Source organism: Mirounga leonina, unplaced genomic scaffold, assembly GCF_011800145.1.
Source record: "Mirounga leonina isolate KUSES-001 unplaced genomic scaffold, KU_Mleo_1.0 Mir_95, whole genome shotgun sequence".
NCBI lineage: Eukaryota > Metazoa > Chordata > Mammalia > Carnivora > Phocidae > Mirounga > Mirounga leonina.
The window spans coordinates 12,876,663-12,896,886 of NW_023270865.1; the positions used below are offsets into that span (position 1 = coordinate 12,876,663).

At 43.8% G+C, this 20,224-nt stretch overlaps 1 protein-coding gene across 1 annotated transcript; it reads right to left on the reverse strand.

Moving 5' to 3' along the window:
* Positions 1 to 697: 697 nt before the first annotated feature.
* Positions 698 to 14,027, reverse strand: ZNF622 (zinc finger protein 622). Its single transcript, XM_034998759.1, has 6 exons — positions 13,173 to 14,027; positions 12,119 to 12,382; positions 11,727 to 11,889; positions 8,650 to 8,762; positions 2,199 to 2,342; positions 698 to 982 (listed from the first exon to the last, which is right to left on the reverse strand). Exons 1-6 carry the CDS (start codon positions 13,789 to 13,791, stop codon positions 855 to 857), a joined length of 1,431 nt encoding a protein of 476 aa, XP_034854650.1. The 5' UTR covers positions 13,792 to 14,027; the 3' UTR covers positions 698 to 854.
* Positions 14,028 to 20,224: the final 6,197 nt, after the last annotated feature.

Consider the following 20,224-nt stretch of genomic DNA (forward strand, 5'->3'; position numbering starts at 1 on the left):
CCACCGCTCCAACTAGAACATCAGCCTTCCTCAGTGGAGCAGGTTTGCTCTAGAAGGCAGAACTTCAACACTTACTTTGGCTGACTTATTTCACCCCCACAACAACCTGAGAGGTAACAAACATCTCATTTTACAGATTTAAGAAACCAAATCACTTTTCCAAAGTCACAAAATAGCTCAATGGGTTTGAGCTTCCTGTTTAACTTCATTTCCCACATGACTGCCTCCCTGCCCCCCACCCCAAGGCACCTGAACGGAGCAGCTCTTCATGTTGAGCCCTGACGTCAGTTTTTGTTTCTAAAACGAGATCTAAACATTTTACATTGATTTTTTCCCTCAACTAACTGCTCAAGGGAAGGCAGCAGCGGAAACGGAGTGCACAGCGCTGCTGTGCCTCGTGTGGTCACATTTAGGTAAAGAGCCTTTCCAGCAAGCCCACGGCATGCTGCCTACCTTTGCCTGGGCGTAGTGAAAGTGCCTCGTGCCACCTCACGAGCCACAACACATTCAAATGAGTGACATTCCACTTCTCCCGCAGCTTCCAAGCCCCTTATGTAGGTGCCGGTGCCCGGGCGAGGTTAAACCCCGCTTGAGGGGACAAGTTACGCCGGAGTTTGGGTCCCAGAGCCCAGCAGACACAGCACTCACTTTGTGAAAACATAACCTTTGAACCGTGTCCAGAAATGACACTGAAAAGCCAACGGGATTCTGACTTTTATTCTTAGGTCAGAACAGATCAAGTACAGGGAGAGGAGCAGCAAGAAGGGTCCGACACACAATCCAGCTCCCGCTGGTCCGCAGGCGAGGGCACTGGTGCAAGAGGCGGATCGGATCCCTCAATCCTTGGCAGACCCTCAGAATCTCACTTGGGGCCTAAAGTGCATCTGCTTGGTGGCATTGTTCTTCATTCCCGTCTTCAGCATCCACTTGGATTTCATCCTCTGGACATACTGCATGTCCCGCTCACGCAGAAGAGCCGCTCCTGTGGTTGCAAAAGGGACAAGCAATGAGGCAAAGGTTTGTTATTGGGGATCAGAAAAAAAATCCAATCTTTACAGAGCATCTCAAGGCTAGTTACGGGGTCACTGGGTTCTTAGATTTAAAGAAGAGCTGCTAACCTGGGTCTCCGCGTAACAGGAGTGGGGGTCGTGTGCACCCAGAACCACATACGACAACCTGTGTTTGTACACATTTCTCTGGGAGAAGCCTCTCTGGTTTTCATTATCTGGAAGGGTCTATAAGCCCCAAAGGTAAGGCCCCATTGATCAAGGGTGACAGAAAGGTGGAGACTATAAATTGAATCAGACAGTAGTTCCTGACAAGAGTAAGATGAAGTCAGTGTCTGCTAGATTTAAGCGGCTTCACAGCTCACAGGCAGCCACAGGGAAGGAAGCCACGGGTATATATATATAAACACAGTGGCACTGAACACAGATTTTCTCTGTCTAGGGCTTTCCATGACATCCTAAGGGAGCTCTCCTTTGTCCACTCCACAGTCCTTTAGTGGCCTGATGTGCTCCCCGAAGATCTAAGGACTGAGCTGCATAGAGCAGACACATCAGAATAGATTTAAATAATTTTATATTGATGAGGTTTCAAAGCTTAGCAATTTCTAGGCCCGCTTTATTCCTCTAACTCTTGTTACGTTTTCTATGGGAAAACTACAAGGAGTGACAGCTAGCCTTTATTATGTCCACGTACTGTATCATACGTGCATTAGGACAGTCAACCCGCACAACTCTGCCAGGTGGGTCTTATTATCCCAATTTTATAAATGAGGAAACAGAGGCTTAGGTGACTTGAATTACGCTCATCATGTAAGAACCGCTTAGTATATCAAGTAAGTCATGTCTGACTCCATAGCTCAAGCTATTTGCCACAAGAACACTAGTTAATTCCTCTGTATAACCTCCAGGGTAATTTCAACCTTTGTTGACTACTCAGTACTTATTTCTGTAACTATTATCTATATGCCATTTTAGAAAGTTACTGTGCCAGGAATGTGAAGTTTTTAAGTAATGGAGCTTTGGGCTCATTGCCATAAACGTATCCAGTAGTAATGGAAGCTCCCAGAGCCAAGAAGTTAAGTTTCCTCTGGGGAGGATCCATAGGACAACATAAATGGAAAGGACTTCACCCAAACCCCATCTTGTAATACGAGTTTCTGGGCTAGTCCACGGTTGTAAGTAACAACACACCTGTGCTGCCGGTCCATCCCAGGGCTCTGTACTGCTGGAGTATCCGGCCCACGGCCTTCTGATTCTTAGCAACGGCCACAGCTCTTGACAAGCCAAATCGCTGTTTGTAGTATCTCATCAAGGAGCGGTGACCCACTCTGGCACCTGTTTTTCAAAAAAGCAAGATGAAAACACTGAACTGGATAATTCTTCAGGGTAGAGGTACAGAACAAGGACTTTCCCAACCAGACTTTTAAGGGTATCTAGCTGGAAAATGGATATGCCAGGAGAAACAATGCTCTACCCACTAAAAAAAAAAAGATATTAAAAAATGAAAGACAGAAAATCAAAACGTAAAGGAATTTTTTAAAGAGAATGGCAAGTCACTGTTACATGAAATACTCTGCATCTTGTACTTACTTATATAAAATATGCCTCTCTAGAAATTCACACAGCAACACCTACTAACATGGATAATAGGGCCCGAGGAGCACCAGGTGCTCCTGGCATAGTGCTATCACTATTTAACTTTTTCTCCCCCTCTTAATACAAAGATAAAGCACACAATAATCCTGATGCTTAAAATCTTAAAAGTCACAGTCTGGGTCTAGAGTAAACCAATCCACCTTTCTTTTGCTTAAATTCTCTGTAGGGGTGGTTCCCAAACAGGGATCATTTTTTACCTCCAGGGACATTTGGCACTGAATGGAGACATTTTTGGTGTTAAATCTGGAGGGGGACTACCAGCAGCTAGTGGATAGAGGTCAAGAATATTGCTAAACATCCTACAATGCACAGGACAGTCCTCCACAACAAAGAATTACCTGGCCTAAAAGGTCACTACACTGAGAAACCCTGCCCCGTTGTTCTCTACAGAATGGAAATCACCTGGTGAGCTAGAATTTTAAAGGATGATTAAGCTGACTTTCCTCTACAGCTTTTGCTTATCTAGGATCTGGTAAAACTATGCAAGTCAATCATGCTTTCAGAAATGAATTACTATGGGGGCGCCTGGGTGGCTCAGTCGTTAAGCATCTCCTTCGGCTCAGGTCATGATTCCAGGGTCCTGGGATCGGGCCCCACATCGGGCTCCCTGCTCCGCCGGAAGCCTGCTTCTCCCTCTCCCACTCCCCCTGCTTGTGTTCCCTCTCTCGCTGTGTTGCTCTGTCAAATAAATAAATATCTTAAAAAAAAAAAGAAATGAATTACTACGGACTACCTAGCCCTTTATAGGAAAAGTGTGCCAAGCCTCCGCTTCGCAGCAGGTGGAGGGGAAGGGGGCAGGCTTCAGCGGTGACTAACTGCAGGCTCCATCAGAGCAGTGACTCTCACCAGGTGCTCCTGGCATAGTGCTATCAGCATTACCCAAGAGCATTCGAAATACAACACTGAATACGACTCTCTCACAAGAATATTAACCAAATACCTTCCCAGACAGACATAAACACATAGCAATTCAACAACAGCATATATACAGGGGCGTGAAACAGCGATTTCCACTGAGCGTGGGTACAGGAACTATGGCTAGGCAGAGCCACGTGTACGGCTTCTAGGAAGTTTTACACTTACGTATATAAAACTATTTCTTTCAGAATTTTTGTAGAAAGACCATGGACAGGAGACTATAAATATTACAGATGTATTTGCTTTTAGGATTTAGACCTTTCATTTACATGAAAAAGTTCTGTCAGGTTATTTTAAGTCCCTGTACCTGGGGCAAGCCACCTAGGAAGTTTGCTTGTTACACAGACATGGGAAAGGAGTTACTTTCAGCCGGTTGTTTTTTGTGACAGGATGCAAGAGATGACCAAAAAAACCCTTTCAATTCAAAGATGATTTGGTTTTTGGATAGAAGACGGATGAAACAGGTTTCCTTGAACCTGATTCTTCTGGCAGCCTTAGAGGTACCAGAGCTCCTAGACCCCAGGAAATGCGTAAGATGCAGCTGACGGACAGAGACTCAAGCTTAAATGAAGGCTGCTGTGGCAGGAGACCCCAGCACTATTTATTATCATTTTCTATGTATAATAGGTCAGGATGCTCCAGGTTTGCAATGCTCAAAATCATTACACGATAATGTTGGTGATTAGGACAAAGTAAACCGATGTATTTATATTCTTAAGCAGCATTTGGACATATGTATTATTGAGGAACATCCTTGAAAAGGTTTCATGACTCAAAGCCAAGGTTTCCGCAGCCAGCAGGGGAACTGAAGACACACGGTTGAGAGCTACCCTGCCCTGTGTCCATGACAGTGAGCCCCCGACAGGAAGCCCCAAGAATAACGTGCTTGTACAGCTCGACTTGAAGGCCCTCCTCAAGGAAAATGGGTCAGTCTTAGTTACGGTAAAGCCACAATCTGTCCATCTACCTTTCACCACAGCGAGAACTACGTGTAAAACGTCAGCTCCTATTTAAAAACTGTCCGCCCCTACTTAACAAACAGCCTTATAATCGAAGCCATTATGACAGTGGAAAAGAAATTACCTCCAACTGTAATTTTCCGAAGATTAATTACACATTCTCGTGGATCCACCACCAGTTTCACCCGGCTCCTCAGCGGCTAACTAATGTTAGCTGGATGTGTCTTTCACACCAACTTACTCCACAGGAGCTGACGAGCACGAAAGGAAACTCAAGGAACTGAGCCAGACCACAGCCTTCACAGTAAATGCTCACAGTGCCCTCTACTGAATGCTCTTTGTCACTGGCTCTGGGATCACCTACTGGATCTGAAATAACTAAATTTAAAACATCACAACTATCGCTTTTGAAACCAGCTGAAAGCAGGCCCTACTAAGTGTGGCTGATTAAATATCACCAAGCTCTCCACATGAGCATCCTTTTCAAATTAGCTTCATGCCGACATCCATGCTAATACAATCAAGTAACTGAGTCTAACTGAAAAGGTTTCCGAATGGTAAATTTGCTCAAAGCCATAAACAGGTGATTGAATACACAGCTGTAAGACTGTTCCTGTTTACTGTGCTTATTTAGAGACCTCCCATTCTCTTGGTTCATTAGAAAACCTCCCAAACCAGTACTGAGACATGAGAGCAAACCAATGGACTAGAAACCATCAGGTCTCATTATCATCAAGATTGACTAGTTTTTAATATAAGACGATGAAAGTATGGGTGACATGGAGAGAGGTACCAGTATAGCTGGAAGAAATTTCAGAATCCTAGCAGTGTTTGATTCACTAAGAAAGCTATGTTTTATTTAAACTAATTCTATAATAAGGTCTCAGCAGTCAATCATCTGTGAAGACCCATGAATGTAGTGAATGACATGTATTTAGATATTTGTATTGGTGGCTCTTAATCTTCTCCACGTCACAGGTGCTTTTAAAAAACTACAGCATTTCCCCCAGAAAAAAACGTACTTATCCACAGCTAAAAAAAAAAAAAAAAAATGCATGGCCACACAGGTGACTTTAAAGTTTTTTTTTTTATTTTTTGAGAGTGGGAGAGAGTGTGCGTATGCACTCACAACCAGAGGCGGGGGGGGGGGGGGGAGGCAGAGGCAGACTCCCCGCTGAGCCTGATTCCAGGCCCTCAATCCCAGGACCCAGAGACCATGACCTGAGCCGAAGGCAGACACTGAACTGACTGAGCCACCCCACACAGGTGACCTTAATCACTATGGCCTTTCCCCAGGAAAATGCACATACAGAAAGAAAAAAAATTGTATGGCCTGGTTAAGAACCTGCGGGGTAAGGTAGTATCTGCCTGCTGGTAAGGTCTTCCCTGAGTCTGTCTAAAAGTTCAGTGTTACCATACTTACCATTCTTCACTACTTCTAAGTCTAATATAAAAGAGCTGTCCTAAGGTTTATTATCTAATATTTTAAAATAACATGACTCAGTAGGGTGGACCAGCAGCAGTTAGCAAGGAAACCCAGGCTTTAAAAACCAGGGAAATTGGACCTTCAAGTTAATCTCATGCCACTTTCTTCTTTGACTGCATGAGGATGTAGAGACAAGCAATCAGCTCCCCAGTGTTTCAGGCCAATGATTCCAAGCCCCTGAGGCCCCTTCTTAGGCCACAGTGGTTCCTTCTGCTCTGGGACTCCTAATCTGCAGCAGACCCAAGGGAATCAACCTTCCTTTCCTTTTAAAGTCACCTCTAACCTCTCAGTCAGTCAACACACATTTATCCGAAGACCCTGTGCTGAGATGAAAGAAGCAATCTTTTTCTGAAAAGTAATGGGGGAGGCCAGGCAAGCAAGCCAACAACTACAAAGGAGAGGAATGTTACCACAGATACGCAAGTGTCCCTGGAGCTGAGGAGACTCTCCACACTCAGCGCAGGAGCTGAGTTCAAAACAGCTAATGGAGGGGTGAGCCCAAGTCTTAAAGGAGTAGCAGTAAGACAGAGAGACATCAGCTGTGCAGTCCCAGAGTGGGGGGAAGTGCCCGTGGGCGGGTAGAGGAATAGCACGGGATGGGGGGGCGGGTAGCTGGAGAAACTAACTTACTGGAAAAACAATGGATCTCTCTGGGGGAATTCCAAAGGAAAAAGAAAATAGACTGGTGTTTTAGAAGAATGCTCTGGGTGGTGGAGTGCAAACTGGATTGGAGATGGACATAAAGTGTTGGTAATGGAGACACAGACAAGTGTTAAAGAGAAGACAAAGAAAAAAATATTCAGGGCACCTGGGTGGCTCAGTTGGTTAAGTGACTGCCTTCAGCTCAGGTCATGATTCTGGAGTCCCTGGATCGAGTCCCATGTCGGGCTCCCTGTTCAGCAGGGAGTCTGCTTCTCCCTCTGACCCTCCCCCCTCTCATGTGCTCTCTCTTTCTCTCTCTCTCAAATAAATAAATACAATCTTAAAAAAAAAAATATTCAAAGGCTGTTTAGGATTCACACTTCGTAATTGTTCTGATGTGGGAGAGGAAGGGAGTATCCTAATAAGATGCCCATTTGGGGCTTTGGCTAATCTTAGAAAACTCAATCATCCTAGGAAAACGTGTTTTCTAGACAAAAAAAAAACAACTCCTAATTTGCAAAATTTTATGTTTAGATGAAAATCTCTCTCAAATAGATTATACTTCTTAAATAGAATATGCTCATCGTTGCACACATTTTGGTACAGAATATGCTGAAGTCGAGGCAAAGCGAAGCCCCCATTCATGAGGACGTGCCAGGTACTGCTTTACAGGGTCATCTTATTCAGCTCACTCACAGTCTGGGTCATCTCACTCTACAGTCAAGGAAGTGGATGCTGATGAGCTAAGGGGCTAAAAAAGATCGTCTTAGAAATTAAGTTATTCAGCTTATTTCTGCCATAATGTATTGGTACTTTCGCCAGAGGAAGACTACAAGAGATTTTCTGTGATATATTTAGGTCTGTTTTGCTCCTGTGTCTCGCACAGGCCACAATATTGTGCCTGATATCTTTTTCTCATCACTGAAAGGAGAATTATATCTTCAGGACTGGTTTGTCCTGCCCTTTCCTTCTACTGTCATACTCTAAAGCTGTCCTTAGACTTAAAAGGTAATTATTCCAAGTTAAAGAGGGCCATCTGTACCTAAGCAGTGATATTCTACATGAAAAGCAAGTAATATAAGACAGCTTCTTCATCACGGTCATCTCCACGAGCAGGATAGCTGCTCCTGCCCCCAGCGTTGCTGCAAATCTCCCAAAGCAGGGTAGGGAAGTGGAGAAAAAGGCTTCACTGACTATGACCGTGGGTCAATTATTCAACCTATCTAAGTTGCAGCTGGCTCACAGGTCAAATAAGGATATGAATCTAACCCACAGGCTTGTAAAGATAAAATAATATATCCACCCACCATGCTAACTGCTCAGTAAATACCACGTATTAGTAGGATCTTATTATCTCTACTGTTCCATTCCCTTTCCTTCTCACAGGTGTCTTTCATAGCTTCTCCCATTCTTATCAGCTAATCATAACACTGTAAACAATACTGGGTACTTCTCATACTCATGGCTTTTTTTCCCCCTCACCTTTTCATACCTGGGATAAATTCCCCCATCAGTCAAATGTTCCCTAAAACGGCAGGCACAATTCAAACTCCAAGCCTCCCTGCCATAATTAGAATACAAACAGGCAACTGCACACTGTCAATCAGCTGCTCCCGGGACAGACTACCAGCTGGAAGTCTGAGCAACATGAGCAAACAGGAATCAGTTCAAAGAATAAGAGTAGGGCCATGATTTACAAGAAAAACCTAAATGAGGCAATAAAAAGAACCAAAAGAAAAATGTCTATGTATTTGAAAGGAAATGACTGATCAAAGCATTTGGAATCATAACAGAAGCAAAAACACTGATTTAATTTCAACAAAACAGCTAACATAGAGCTAAGTGGCAACCTTTAGAGTTTACTGTGTATCCGAGAACATAAAACTTAATGTTTACTTCCCTCAGAATGGGATTGATGCGAACATGCCTCTCTGATAATCTCACCGGCATTAAGCTATTTATCTTTGACAAATACACTTACCAGAAGGTAGAATCAGCTCCATGGTTTCATCATCATATTCTAATGTCTTTTCTGAGGACAACTCCTCAGTCTCATCAGGGTGCCCCCCTTCCTTGTAATCTGGATAGCTACTCCTGTAATGGTGGCATTAAGAATGGCGTTAATAAAAAGACCAATACCTCAAATTTAACTAAAAGACAAACTGTATTTGCAAAATGGCAAACCCACTAGCTACCTAAAAGCAGGGTGTAAACAGTTGCAGGGATGGCAGGCTGAAAGGTTTAGGAGAAAAACCAACTTGGTAGCATCCTCTGTAATAAAAAGTACTCAAGTAACCTATAAACTCAAGATGGATCACAGACCTAAGTGTAAAACACGAAACTATAAGAATGCCTAGGACATAACATGAGAGAAAATCTAGATGACTTAGGGTTTGGTGAGGACTTTTTACATGCACCACCAAGGAACAATCCATGAAAGGAATAACTGATAAGTTGGACTTCATTAAAATGAAAAACCTTCTGCTCTGGGAAAAACAATGTCAGAGAAGTAAAACAGAAGCCATAGGCTGAGAAAAAATATTTGCAGAAGACACATCTGATAAAGGACCATTATTCAAAATACCCAAAGAACTCTTTAAACTCAACAATAAGAATACAAATCAGATTTTAAAATGGGGCAAAGACCTTATTGGGTAACTCATTAAAATATACAGATTGCAAATAAACATGTAAAAAGTTGCTTCACATCATGTCATCAGGGAAGTGCAAAATCAAATGAGATAACACCACACACTTATTAAAATGGCCAAAATCCAGAACATGACAACACCAAATGAAGGTGAGAATGTGGAGCAATAAGAATTCTCATTCATTGCTGGTGGGAACACAAAATGGTGCAGCCATTTTGCAAGACAGTTGGGCATTCTTGCAAAACCAAACATACTCTTACCACAGGAAACAGCAATGTTTAGTATTCACCTAAAGAAGCTGAAAACACGTCAACACAAAAACCTGCACACTGATGGTTACAGCAGCTTTATTCATAATTGCCCAAACTTGAAGCAACCAAAACATCCTTCAGCAGGTGTGACTGGATAAACTGTGGTATATCTGGACAATGGAACAGAATTCAGTACTAAAAAGAAATGAACTATCAAGCCATGAAAAGACACAGGCAAAACTTAAATGCATATTACTAAGTGAAAGAAGCCAGTCTGAAAAGACAAGGGGAGAAGAATAGGTGGATTCCACATGACTTTCAGGGCAGTGACACTACTCTGTACGATACTATGATGGTAGACACATGTCATTATGCATTTGTCCAAACCTACAAAATGCACAACACTAACAGTGAACGCTAACGTAAACCAGACACTTGGTGATGATGAGGTCTTAATGTAAGTTCATCAATTATAACAAATGTACCACTAATGAGGGATTTCCACAATGAGGGAGGGTATGCATGTGTGGATGTGGGGGGCAGGGGTTATATGGGAAATCTCTGTAACCTTCTGCTCAAATTTACTGTTAACATAAAATTGTGCTTAAAAAAAAAAAAAGACTAAGCAAATGACCTATAACTAAACTCTTTCACCTATTTTTTTCTCCCTAAAAGGGTTGCCAGCTAGGAAGAGGAGAATGTAGAGCTGGAAATGCAGCTCTCCTCAATTTCACCATTCTAAAAACAAGTTTTAGGACAGCGCCATCCAATAGAATTCTGTGATCACAGAAACTTTCTATACCTGTGTGTCCAATATAGGAGCTACTAGTCACATGTGCTTTTAAGCACTGAGCTTTGAAATCTAGGTAATGCAACTAAAGAACTAAATTTTTAAGATTTTAAACTTCATTTCTAATTAACTTAAATAGCCACATGAATACACAAAGTATTTGCCATATTGGACAGTGCGATTCTAGAAGAATCTCTATGTTCCTAGAAATAGTCTCAAATATACACAGAAAATAATTGGAGAATTACACATTAAAATGTTAACAGTAAGACAGATAACCCAATCCCTTGGGTGCCTGGGTGGCTCAGTCGTTAAGCGTCTGCCTTCGGCTCAGGTCATGATCCCAGGGTCCTGGGATCGAGCCCTGAATCGGGCTCCCTGCTCGGCAGGGGGCCTGCTTCTCCCTCTTCCACTCCCCCTGCTTGTGTTCCTGCTCTCGCTCTCTGTCAAATAAATAAATAAAATCTTAAAAAAAAAACAAAAAACAGATAACCCAATCCCAATAAAGAAACAGACAAAAGACTTGATCAGACACTTCACAAGAGATAGCCAAATGACCAATTAATATAAAAAGGTTTTCAACTAATTACTTATCATCAGGGAAATGCTAATTAAAACCACAACCCAGCCACCAAAATGGCTGAAATGAAAAACTTTTCCTCAATGCAAAAGAAGAATGAGACATCAGGAGGAAAATGCAAAAGGATGATTTAAGAGACTGGGACTTTTCTGAACACACATATCTGGAGACTATGCATGCTTGGCACGGTAATTACACACAATTGCTCGTGCAGCACACCTGTGCTAGGTCATCGGCATCATGGCACTAGTGATTAACTGTTCAAAAGCGCCTGGCACAGATTCCTTGCATCATGGACGAATTATCCAACTTTCTAGTTAAGGGTGAACCACCCATGGGATAATGTCACCATCAAATACCTGGGACTGGCCTAGTTCAGCAACCACCTCAATTCCCTTGGGAGACAGTCTGTGATTCAAGGACTCTCAGGGAAACCAAGATATGAAATCTATTTTCAGTCCCTCTGTTCACAAGGAAACTGGCAAAACTGAGCTCCTCACCATTTAAACCACAAAAAAAGAAAAATGAGTTTTCAACTCAGACAAACTTCAGTGTGGGCCTGAGATCGTCTCTTTATCAGATCTCTTTTATTAAATGTGTGTGCTCAACTCTCACAGTTTCTTATCCACAAAATGAGAGCGAACAATCACCCAGACGGAAGTTTTACAAGAGTCATAAAGCATATATTGTACTGTGCCGGACACGTCGGGCACCCACACACCTAGTACCAATTCAATGCAAATATGATGACCTCACTTTGCCTCACATTACAAACCACAGACTTACCTAAAATCATAGAAGTCTGCGAATTCCAAAGCAGCATCGCCATCTGTGAAGAGCTTACAGTGGCTTTTGTCATTCATGTGTGCCTGCACAGCTTCTGTGGAGTAGAAGGACTTCCCTTTCTCATTGCACCACAAGCAAATCTTCCCAACACCAACTTTCTCTCCTGGAAAAATAATTTGAGGACAAAACGTAAGAGGAGCTTTCTGCAGCCAGATTAAGGCTTACAATTTATCTCCACAATTCAAAAAACATGCACCAAGTTTTTGATCTTTACAAAATAAGCACATAATTAAATCAAAGACTGATGACAAGCAAAAAAAAGAATGTTCCCTTAAAATTTGTCCCCCAATAATGTGATATTTCCTCATTAAAAGGAAAACTATTGTACTTACCCAAATATTTAATCAGTCCTTTAAGATCCGAAAGATACTCTATATCAGGAATAAAGAAGCTGTGGACTTTAGTCATATGAGCCACATTCTTCATAAGAGAGCTTGAATGATGGGGACAAAATAAGCAGTCTGTTATGGGGATGGCACCAATGAGGGGGCCTCCCCCAGTCTCCTCCTCTGCATCCTGCTCCTCTGCTTCGTCCATGTCCATGGCGTCAGCATCCCCACATTCTAACTCTTCATCAGAATCAATATCTTCCCAATCTTCAAGCCAGAGATTTGAAAAACAGTTAGTTTAAGAAAGTGGTAACTGCAGTTGAAGAAACCGCAAAGATTCACAAACATGAGATGGTACGGTCTTACATCTGGGGGGAGAGAATGTCAACTACATCCAAGGACAAACCCTGTTATAAGATCTCAGTTTTAGCTGGTCCATTTACACAGACAAGTTTGTATTGCTAAAAAATTCCTTAATCTTTCTTTTCCAGCGTACAGTAAACCCCTTGAGGGAGTCGTCTTTCTTTCCTAAGCCTATAATGAACACAATCAGTCTAACTGGATGTGGGATGAGGGCAGGAAGGAATAAAACGCTCATAAAATTAAGGAGGCTTGGCGGCTGGCTCCAGCTCCACATTTCAGGTTAGTTAGCTCATTCTGAAGCCCTCATTTTGTGTTTTAATCAACTAAATTAAGTGCAAAGCCATGATAACTAGAAACCCAGTAGAATTACAAATCCTACATAAATGGGTATGGACAGTAGCATGCCCTCCTATGCGGATGTCAAATGCCTCCTCATTCAAAATTGAAGTCATCAATTCATTCTGTAACTATTAATAAGAACCTATTCCTCCCCGCCCTCGCCCCAGAATAGGCCCCGGATCTACAACAATTAACTAAGCAGAATTAACTAAAATTCCCCGTGGGGATGATGGCCAGACAGGTCACTCCACAAAGGAACCAAAACGGCCCGCACACGTCACTTTCACTTAAAAACGAGCACCTCCTCCCCTCCAACTTCGAGTATAAATCTGGAAACTTAAGGGGAGGGCATTACCTTCTTCATCCAGGTCCTCCTCACTCGCCTCCTCCTCCTGCTGCTTTGCCAACCTCTTCGCCTGCTGTTCAAACCACTGGAGCCGGGGAGGCTTCTCGGCCGGGTCCCGCTCGTGAGCCGCACGTCCTCCATGGGCCACCGCCGCGGGACTCCTGGACTCCTCCTCGGGCGCCGCGGGGGCCTTCTTGGGAGACATGGACGGCTGAGCCTTGATGGCCTGCTGGATGGCCGCGTTCATGGCATCCTTGTCCACGCTGTCCGCGCCCAGCCCTTTCTCCAAGTTCTTTTCATTCATCATCTCCACTTTCCGATTCACGGCGCGCACGGCCTTCTTCTCCAGCTCCACGTGCCGCCGGGACTTGAGATGGTTTTCGTAGGCGTTGAAAGAGGCAAACTTCTTACTGCAGACGGTGCAGTAGGTGGCCGTGCCCTTGCTCTCCTGCTCCGCCACCGCCCGCTGCGCCCGCACCCGCTCCTGGAACCCCTCGGCGGTGACCGGGGCCATGTCGGCCACTTTGCGCTTCAGGTTGTAGCGGTGCCAGTCCGTCTTGTAGTGGGCCCGCTGCACGTCCGCGTCGCCGAAAGCCACCCGGCAGGTAATGCAGGTGTACGTCGCCATCGCCAGGGCCGAAACAGGAGGCGGCCAGGACAAAATTCTAGCGACGAGAGTGAACGCCACCAGACGGTCAAACCTCCGCTCGCCTCAGAGCCCACCAAACACCCAACCCCACGCCGCCTTCCAGGCCGGATCTGTGAGAAGTTCCGGCACACTAGGGAAGTTATGCTCAGCTGGACAGGAAGTCCCGCCTCTCGATCTGTAGCTCCGTCCTACGCCGCCGATCGGGAGGGCGAGGGAAGGCCTGTAGCTAACCAGGCCCCGCCCAGTCGGCCTGAAGTGGGTGTTGATTGCGTTATTCTGAGGTGCGTGTTGATCCGAGCGGCATGAGGTGGGCGTTGATTGGGCCAGCCTGACGTCGATGTAGGGGGTGTCGGCCTGAGGAGAGTGCTGATTGGACCAGCCTGAAATGGGTGTTGACCGGACCAGCCTGAGGTGGGTATTGATTGGACCAGCCAGAGGAGGGTGTTGACTGGGTCCGTGGCGGAAGGTGTTGATTACCCGGCGCCGCGCCCACCGGCTTACTTTCCCCCGTGCTTGTGCGGTGTGAGGTGACGCGCTGAAGGGGTCGCCGCCCCGGAGGAGGGGTCTGGTGGCCGAGCGAAGGTCGGCGCCTCTCCGAGAACCTAGCGCTGCGCTCCGGGAGCCCAGTGAACGGGTGTGGCGAAAGCCAGGCCCGCTGTTCAGACCACCCGAGTGCCCCCCGTGCGGGCGGGAGTCCCGGCAAGCCGGAGCCTCGGGCGGGAGGCTGCGGGAATTCGCGGGAAAACCGGCGAGGCCGGGCCAGAGCCTCGGCTTCTCGGGGGCAAGCCCTTCCAGCGGAGGGCGCACCGCTTGAACGAAAAGTTTGCCAGCTGGGAGCACAGCCATGCCGCGGGCCGGAGGCGTGTAATCCGAGCCACGTAGGTCCTCCTCAGTCGCATAGCAGCCCCGTTTTTAAAAATGCAAAAAGAAAGAGGTAAGACGTATGTTTTATCTAACTCAATATATACAAATACTGTCATTTGAACTTGTTATCAATCCAGAAGATGTAATGAGAAGTTTGACCCTCGCTTGTACCAACAAGCGGATCTTGGGACTTTGGTGTGTATCACGCAGTAACCGCACATGGCAGTTACCGCATTTCAGGTGAGCAGTTAACCGCGCGGCCTCACGGCGGACAGCGCAGGTGGAGAAGGCTTGAGTGTTGAGTTGTAGGCAGCTCTTCGGCTCATCGGCGCAGCCTAGCCCAACCTGCCAGCCCTGGTACAGAACTGAACTTTGCACGCTCAGAATCCAAGCGGCCCGTGGCAGCCAAGAAGACAGACGTTTTTTATTTAGTACGTGGGTCAAGCCCCTTGCTCTTGCTGTTCACAACGCTCCAGCGGCTTCCCCAGACCCAGAATAAAATTCAAACACCTTACTTCTCTTGGTCTGAGTGTGTGTGTCTCCCCCTGCCTTCCATTCGTATGTTGAAAACCTAATGCCCACGTGGGGCGTCTGGGAGGCGGTTAGCACTGAATACTGGGATCCCACCCTGAGATCAGTGCTCTTCGAAAAGACCCCTCCCCCCCCACCCCCCACCCCCGCGGGGGTTACGACGAGAAGTCTGTGAGTAGGAAGAGGGCTCTCGCTGGAGCATGCTGGCGCCCCGATCTTGGACCTCCAGCCTCCAGAAGAGATACTATTTTGTTGCTTATAAGCCACGCAGCCTGTGGTATTTTGTTACAGCAGCGGGAACAGACTGAGATATTTACTCTTTATTCCCGAAGGCTCTGTATGATCTGCCATCACCCCTACACCTACCTGTGATCTCCTGCCTCACTCCCTTCCCCACTTTGTTCACCCCACTTCAGTCACATTTTTGTCACATTTCAGACCCTTTTTATGTTCCTGTTTAAATAAGGCTAAACAAGCATCTATTGTTGCTAGTAAGTCTTAGAAATCCTTTAATCCATCTCTTTGAAAAGTTCTTTTGCTGGCTTGCTCCCTTACTTTTAAGGTTCCTGCCCAAATGCCTTTATAAGAGAGGCCTCTTGTCAAAAATACTGCCTATGCCCAAACTCCTAACTCTTTATTAGGCATAACTTTTCTCTATAGCACTGTATTAATTATCATTGCTCCATATCAAATTACCCCCAAATCTAGCAGCTTAAAACAAGAAGCCTGGAAAATTCCTGTAAGTCAGACATTTGAGTGGCTCAGGGTCTCAAGAAGTTGCAGTAACATGAGGACCAGGACTCAAGTCATGTGAAGGTTTGGCTGGAGGATCGCTTGGAAGATGGCTCATTGACATGCTGATGGCAAGAGATTTGGTTCCTCACCAAGTGGACTGTTCCATAGAGCCACTTGATTGTCCTCCTAACGTGGCAGCTGGTTTCCCCAGAAAGAGCAAAGTGAAAGCCACTGTGTCTTTTATGACCTAGCCTTGGAAGTCATACACAGTCATTTCTACAACGTGCTATTACTTATGAATGTCAGCCCTATTTAATGTGGGAGGGGACTACACAGGGGCATGAATGGGGTGTCTGAGGAACATTATGGGAGATTGGCTACCACTAGCATTTGTTGTTTTGTCAGTGATTTCCCAGTTTTTAACCCTTGAAGTCCCATATCCCGGGAAACCCAACCATCCTGGGCAAACCAGACTCCTTTCATTGCTCTATACCCCAGTGCTAGAACAGTGCTGGCACATAGATTGTTCAGTATTTGAAAATAATTTTTTTACCGCAAAAGTTGTCTGAGGGTGATTTTTATTTCAGACAACTTGCTTTTGAGATGATCAAAATCTTTTAAAATAGGTAAGCCCTCTGGAGAGGGTACCCACTTTAAGAAATGTACCTAGTACTGGTCATCAATGGGGATAAGCAAAAACAATGTATATGTTCAAGCTTCTCTAAAAAGGAAAGCAAATATGGCTATATAAAGAAATTTTGGTTTTACCTTTTTCTTATTCTTATATGAGTCTTCCAGCAACTATTCATTCTTCGTGTGCTATTTCCTCCTTGCCTCCTTCAATTCATTTTCATGACCCTCCCATGTCAGCATCTTTGAACCCTTCAAAGTTCAAAACTCCCTTTACTTTTCCTCTTCCCGGGGTCATTGTTTTCTCCATACTTCCCAATGTACTGCTCTTCTTCTGCAGTCTTCTAGATAGCCTTCCTCTGTCTTCTTGGTCTGCACTAAGTACATACAGATCATCAGACTAATTTTTCTAAGCCATTTTGCCTCACAGGTCACTGTTTATGTTCAAGAATGGTTGTCAGTTGCCCAGAGAATGCAGTTTAAAGTCCTTTGCCTGGCTTTCAGTATCTCCCACTTCCTGTCCCCCATGCTACCAATCTCCAATATGTGTGTTTTTTCTACACCACCAAGCAATTCTCAGACACCAGCTGGGAGTCCTACAAGTCAGCTCAACTCTGACACTATCTACCTGGAGACAGGATCAGATCCCACAGGTTAAGGGCTCCGTCCCACAAGACTGACCCCACTTCAGATGCCAATAGCAGGTCCAGTTGTTACCTGTGCTTCTGACCAACTGGCTACAAGCTGGACAACCCTCTCTGGTTTGATTTATTTGCTAGAGTAGCTCACAAAACTCAGGAAACCAGTTTACTTACTAGATTACTGGTTTATTACAAAGGATATTAAAGGATACAGATCAATAGCCAGATGAAGAGATACATGGGGTGAGGTCCAGAAGGGTCCCAAACACAGGAGCTTCTGTCCCCATGGAGTTTGGGGTGCACCACCCACCTGGCACATGGATTTGTTCTGGTTCACTGACCTAAAAGTTCTCTGAACCCCATTCTTTTGAGGTTTTATGGCAGTTTCATTACATCGGCATGATTGATTAAATCTTTGGTGATTGAACTCAACCTCCAGCTCCTTTCTCCTCCCCAGAGGTGTGAGGGGGTGGGACTGAAAATTGCAACCCTCTAATCACATCATTAGGTCCCATGGCAACCAGCTCTCATCCGTAGGTCATCTATGGGCTTTCCAAAAGTCACTTCATTAACATAACCCAAAACACTGTTATCCTCTTAACACTTTGATTTTTTTGTGAGCTCTGTGCCAGGAATGGACAAAGACCAAGTGTATATTTATTATGAATCACATCACACTATCCTTTAAAATACTCTACTAGTTTTAAATTAAGACATCCCTACCCTCAAGGAGTTTCTTATAATTTGATAAGGATGGTAAGAAATACACAACGAACACATTACAGACTGGGTCATGTACAACAAAATATAAAGGTGCAATGGGTATTTAGAATAGAGGAATCTTATCCAAGTAGATCCGAAAAGTTTTCATTAAGGAGCTGACATTTCAGATGGGTGGTGGAAGAGGGAGAAGATGGTGGACTTCATCTGCAAGTGAAGGAGGGAGGTGGAAGGTAGAAGAAATACTAGGGAGGGAGGAAACTAAGGGACATATTTAGGAAGAACAGAAGTCTAGTTTGTGTTGAAGCATAAGATACAGGTAAAGACAAAATAAGACTAGAGAGGATTAAAGTATTGGGTAAAGGGTTGAATTCTACACTTTGTTGTTCATTCTTCATTTGGTAAACAGTAGGAAGTCAGAGAGTTTCAGTTTATATGGGCGTAAAGAATAGGAGTGGTCCTTGAGGTCCAGCAGCAGTATCTGGAATGGATTGGAAAAACACTAGAAAGGAGCAGGTCTATAGCCAATAGCTCCTTGGTAAATGCAAGATGACTGACCAAGGGACCTTGTGTTAAACTTCTCTGCAGTATATTCGGAGTATTAAATTAATGTGTCTAATCTCTGCTGACAATGCTATAAAAAATGTTTCTTACCAAATTAATCATTTTACTGAAGAATTTAAACTGAGACTGCCCATGTAAAAAATTTAGATTTGAAAATATTAAAAATTAGAATTTTTTTCTGGATACTGTGACATAGCCCTTAAGATAGTTCACTTAATTGCCGAACTACTGAAGTTATGTTACACACTATAAAAGTGACAGTATCCGTGAAGATGTGGTTCCTTTTCAATCCTAAAAGATGTTGGGATGTTGATTTTTGATTATTACAAAGTTTAAAATAAGAGGAAATAAGCTCATCTTCAAGTCAGTTGAGATACTGGTATTGATATACAGTAGTCTCTTGTGATAGGCTTACTACTTTTCACATACCTATATCGCAGTAGCAACTTGTTTTTGTTTTTCTTTTTTTAAGATTTTATTTATTTATTTGACAGAGAGAGACACAGCGAGAGAGGGAACACAAGCAGGGAGAGTGGGAGAGGGAGAAGCAGGCTTCCCACCGAGCAGGGAGCCCGATGCGGGGTCGATGCGGGGCTCCATCCCAGGACCCTGGGATCATGACCTGAGCCAAAGGCAGACGCTTAATGACTGAGCCACCCAGCACCCCAGCAACTTGGTTTTTAAAAGGAAAACTTAAAAGGCTTGGTTGGGATTAACTTTTGGGGGCGTGACCAAGAATATATAACTAACATTTATTAAATGGTTTACTTCTTTGAATTGTGTTCATAAAAAAAGTTAAGAATTATGATTTTCAATAAACAATTTTTAAACATTTTAACTAAAAATATAGGCCTTTTTGCAACCGTTTTCATCTTTTTATTCCACAGCATTTATTGGATTATGAGGCCAATATAGTGCTAGTCCCACTGAAAGAACTTTAGAGTTTTCTTATAAGCAGGTACTTGTTGACTGGCTTTGTTTTAATGTTTGAAAAGATGGCTTAGTTGAAACACAGGCAGGGGGAAAAAAAATCACTATCTTGGTTATATATAGCCTTTTTTTCTCCTGAAAGACCTTCAGACACTTTTTTCCATTCCCTCTAAAAACATCCCTGTGTGAGAGAATAATTAGTTTCCTAATTTTATGTTTGGGGAAATTGAAGTGATATTCTGGGGATGTTATGTGACTTTAACATTGTATCTTAGGAGGCCATAATCTTAACATCAGAACTAGAACTCATATTTATGACATCCCATCCTAACTTAAATGCTGCAGTGGAAATGGAGGAATAATACCCCAAAATATAGTTTTGAGACTTTCTAACTTCATCATGATACAAATGACCTAGGACAACAGTAGTTTAGTAAGGGGTTTTCAGAATAATTTCCTATCTTGTAACTAATATAGCTGGAGCAGTATAAAGAGCTACATCAACCTAAATTATAAACAGAAAAGGAAAATGTTTAAGTCACTTATTTCTTAAATGTAAGAATTTGCTTAATTTGCTTCTTGCCTAAAATCAGTAGTATACTGGAATTTGCTATTTTTACAGGAAAAAAAAGTTGCACTTATTTCAAATATAAGAGATGCCTAAATATGTTGAGGATGTTTGCCAATTGCAAAGCCTTATAAATATTTGTTTTCCTAGTATTCTACTACATGGAGGGGCAGTTTTTTAAAAATCACTTTTGAAGATTTTTAGGGTAAGAAAAGCAATGATGATTCAG

What these genes read in the sequence shown, in the direction of transcription:
- ZNF622 (XM_034998759.1), bottom strand. Translation starts at nt 13,791, where the DNA reads ATGGCGACGTACACCTGCATTACCTGCCGGGTGGCTTTCGGCGACGCG. An exon ending in GCAGACTTCTATGATTTTAG is followed by an intron (nt 8,763 to 11,726) that starts GTAAGTCTGTGG and finishes CCACCATTACAG; the next exon opens with GAGTAGCTATCCAGATTACA. An exon ending in GGGATGGACCGGCAGCACAG is followed by an intron (nt 983 to 2,198) that starts GTGTGTTGTTAC and finishes TTGCAACCACAG; the next exon opens with GAGCGGCTCTTCTGCGTGAG.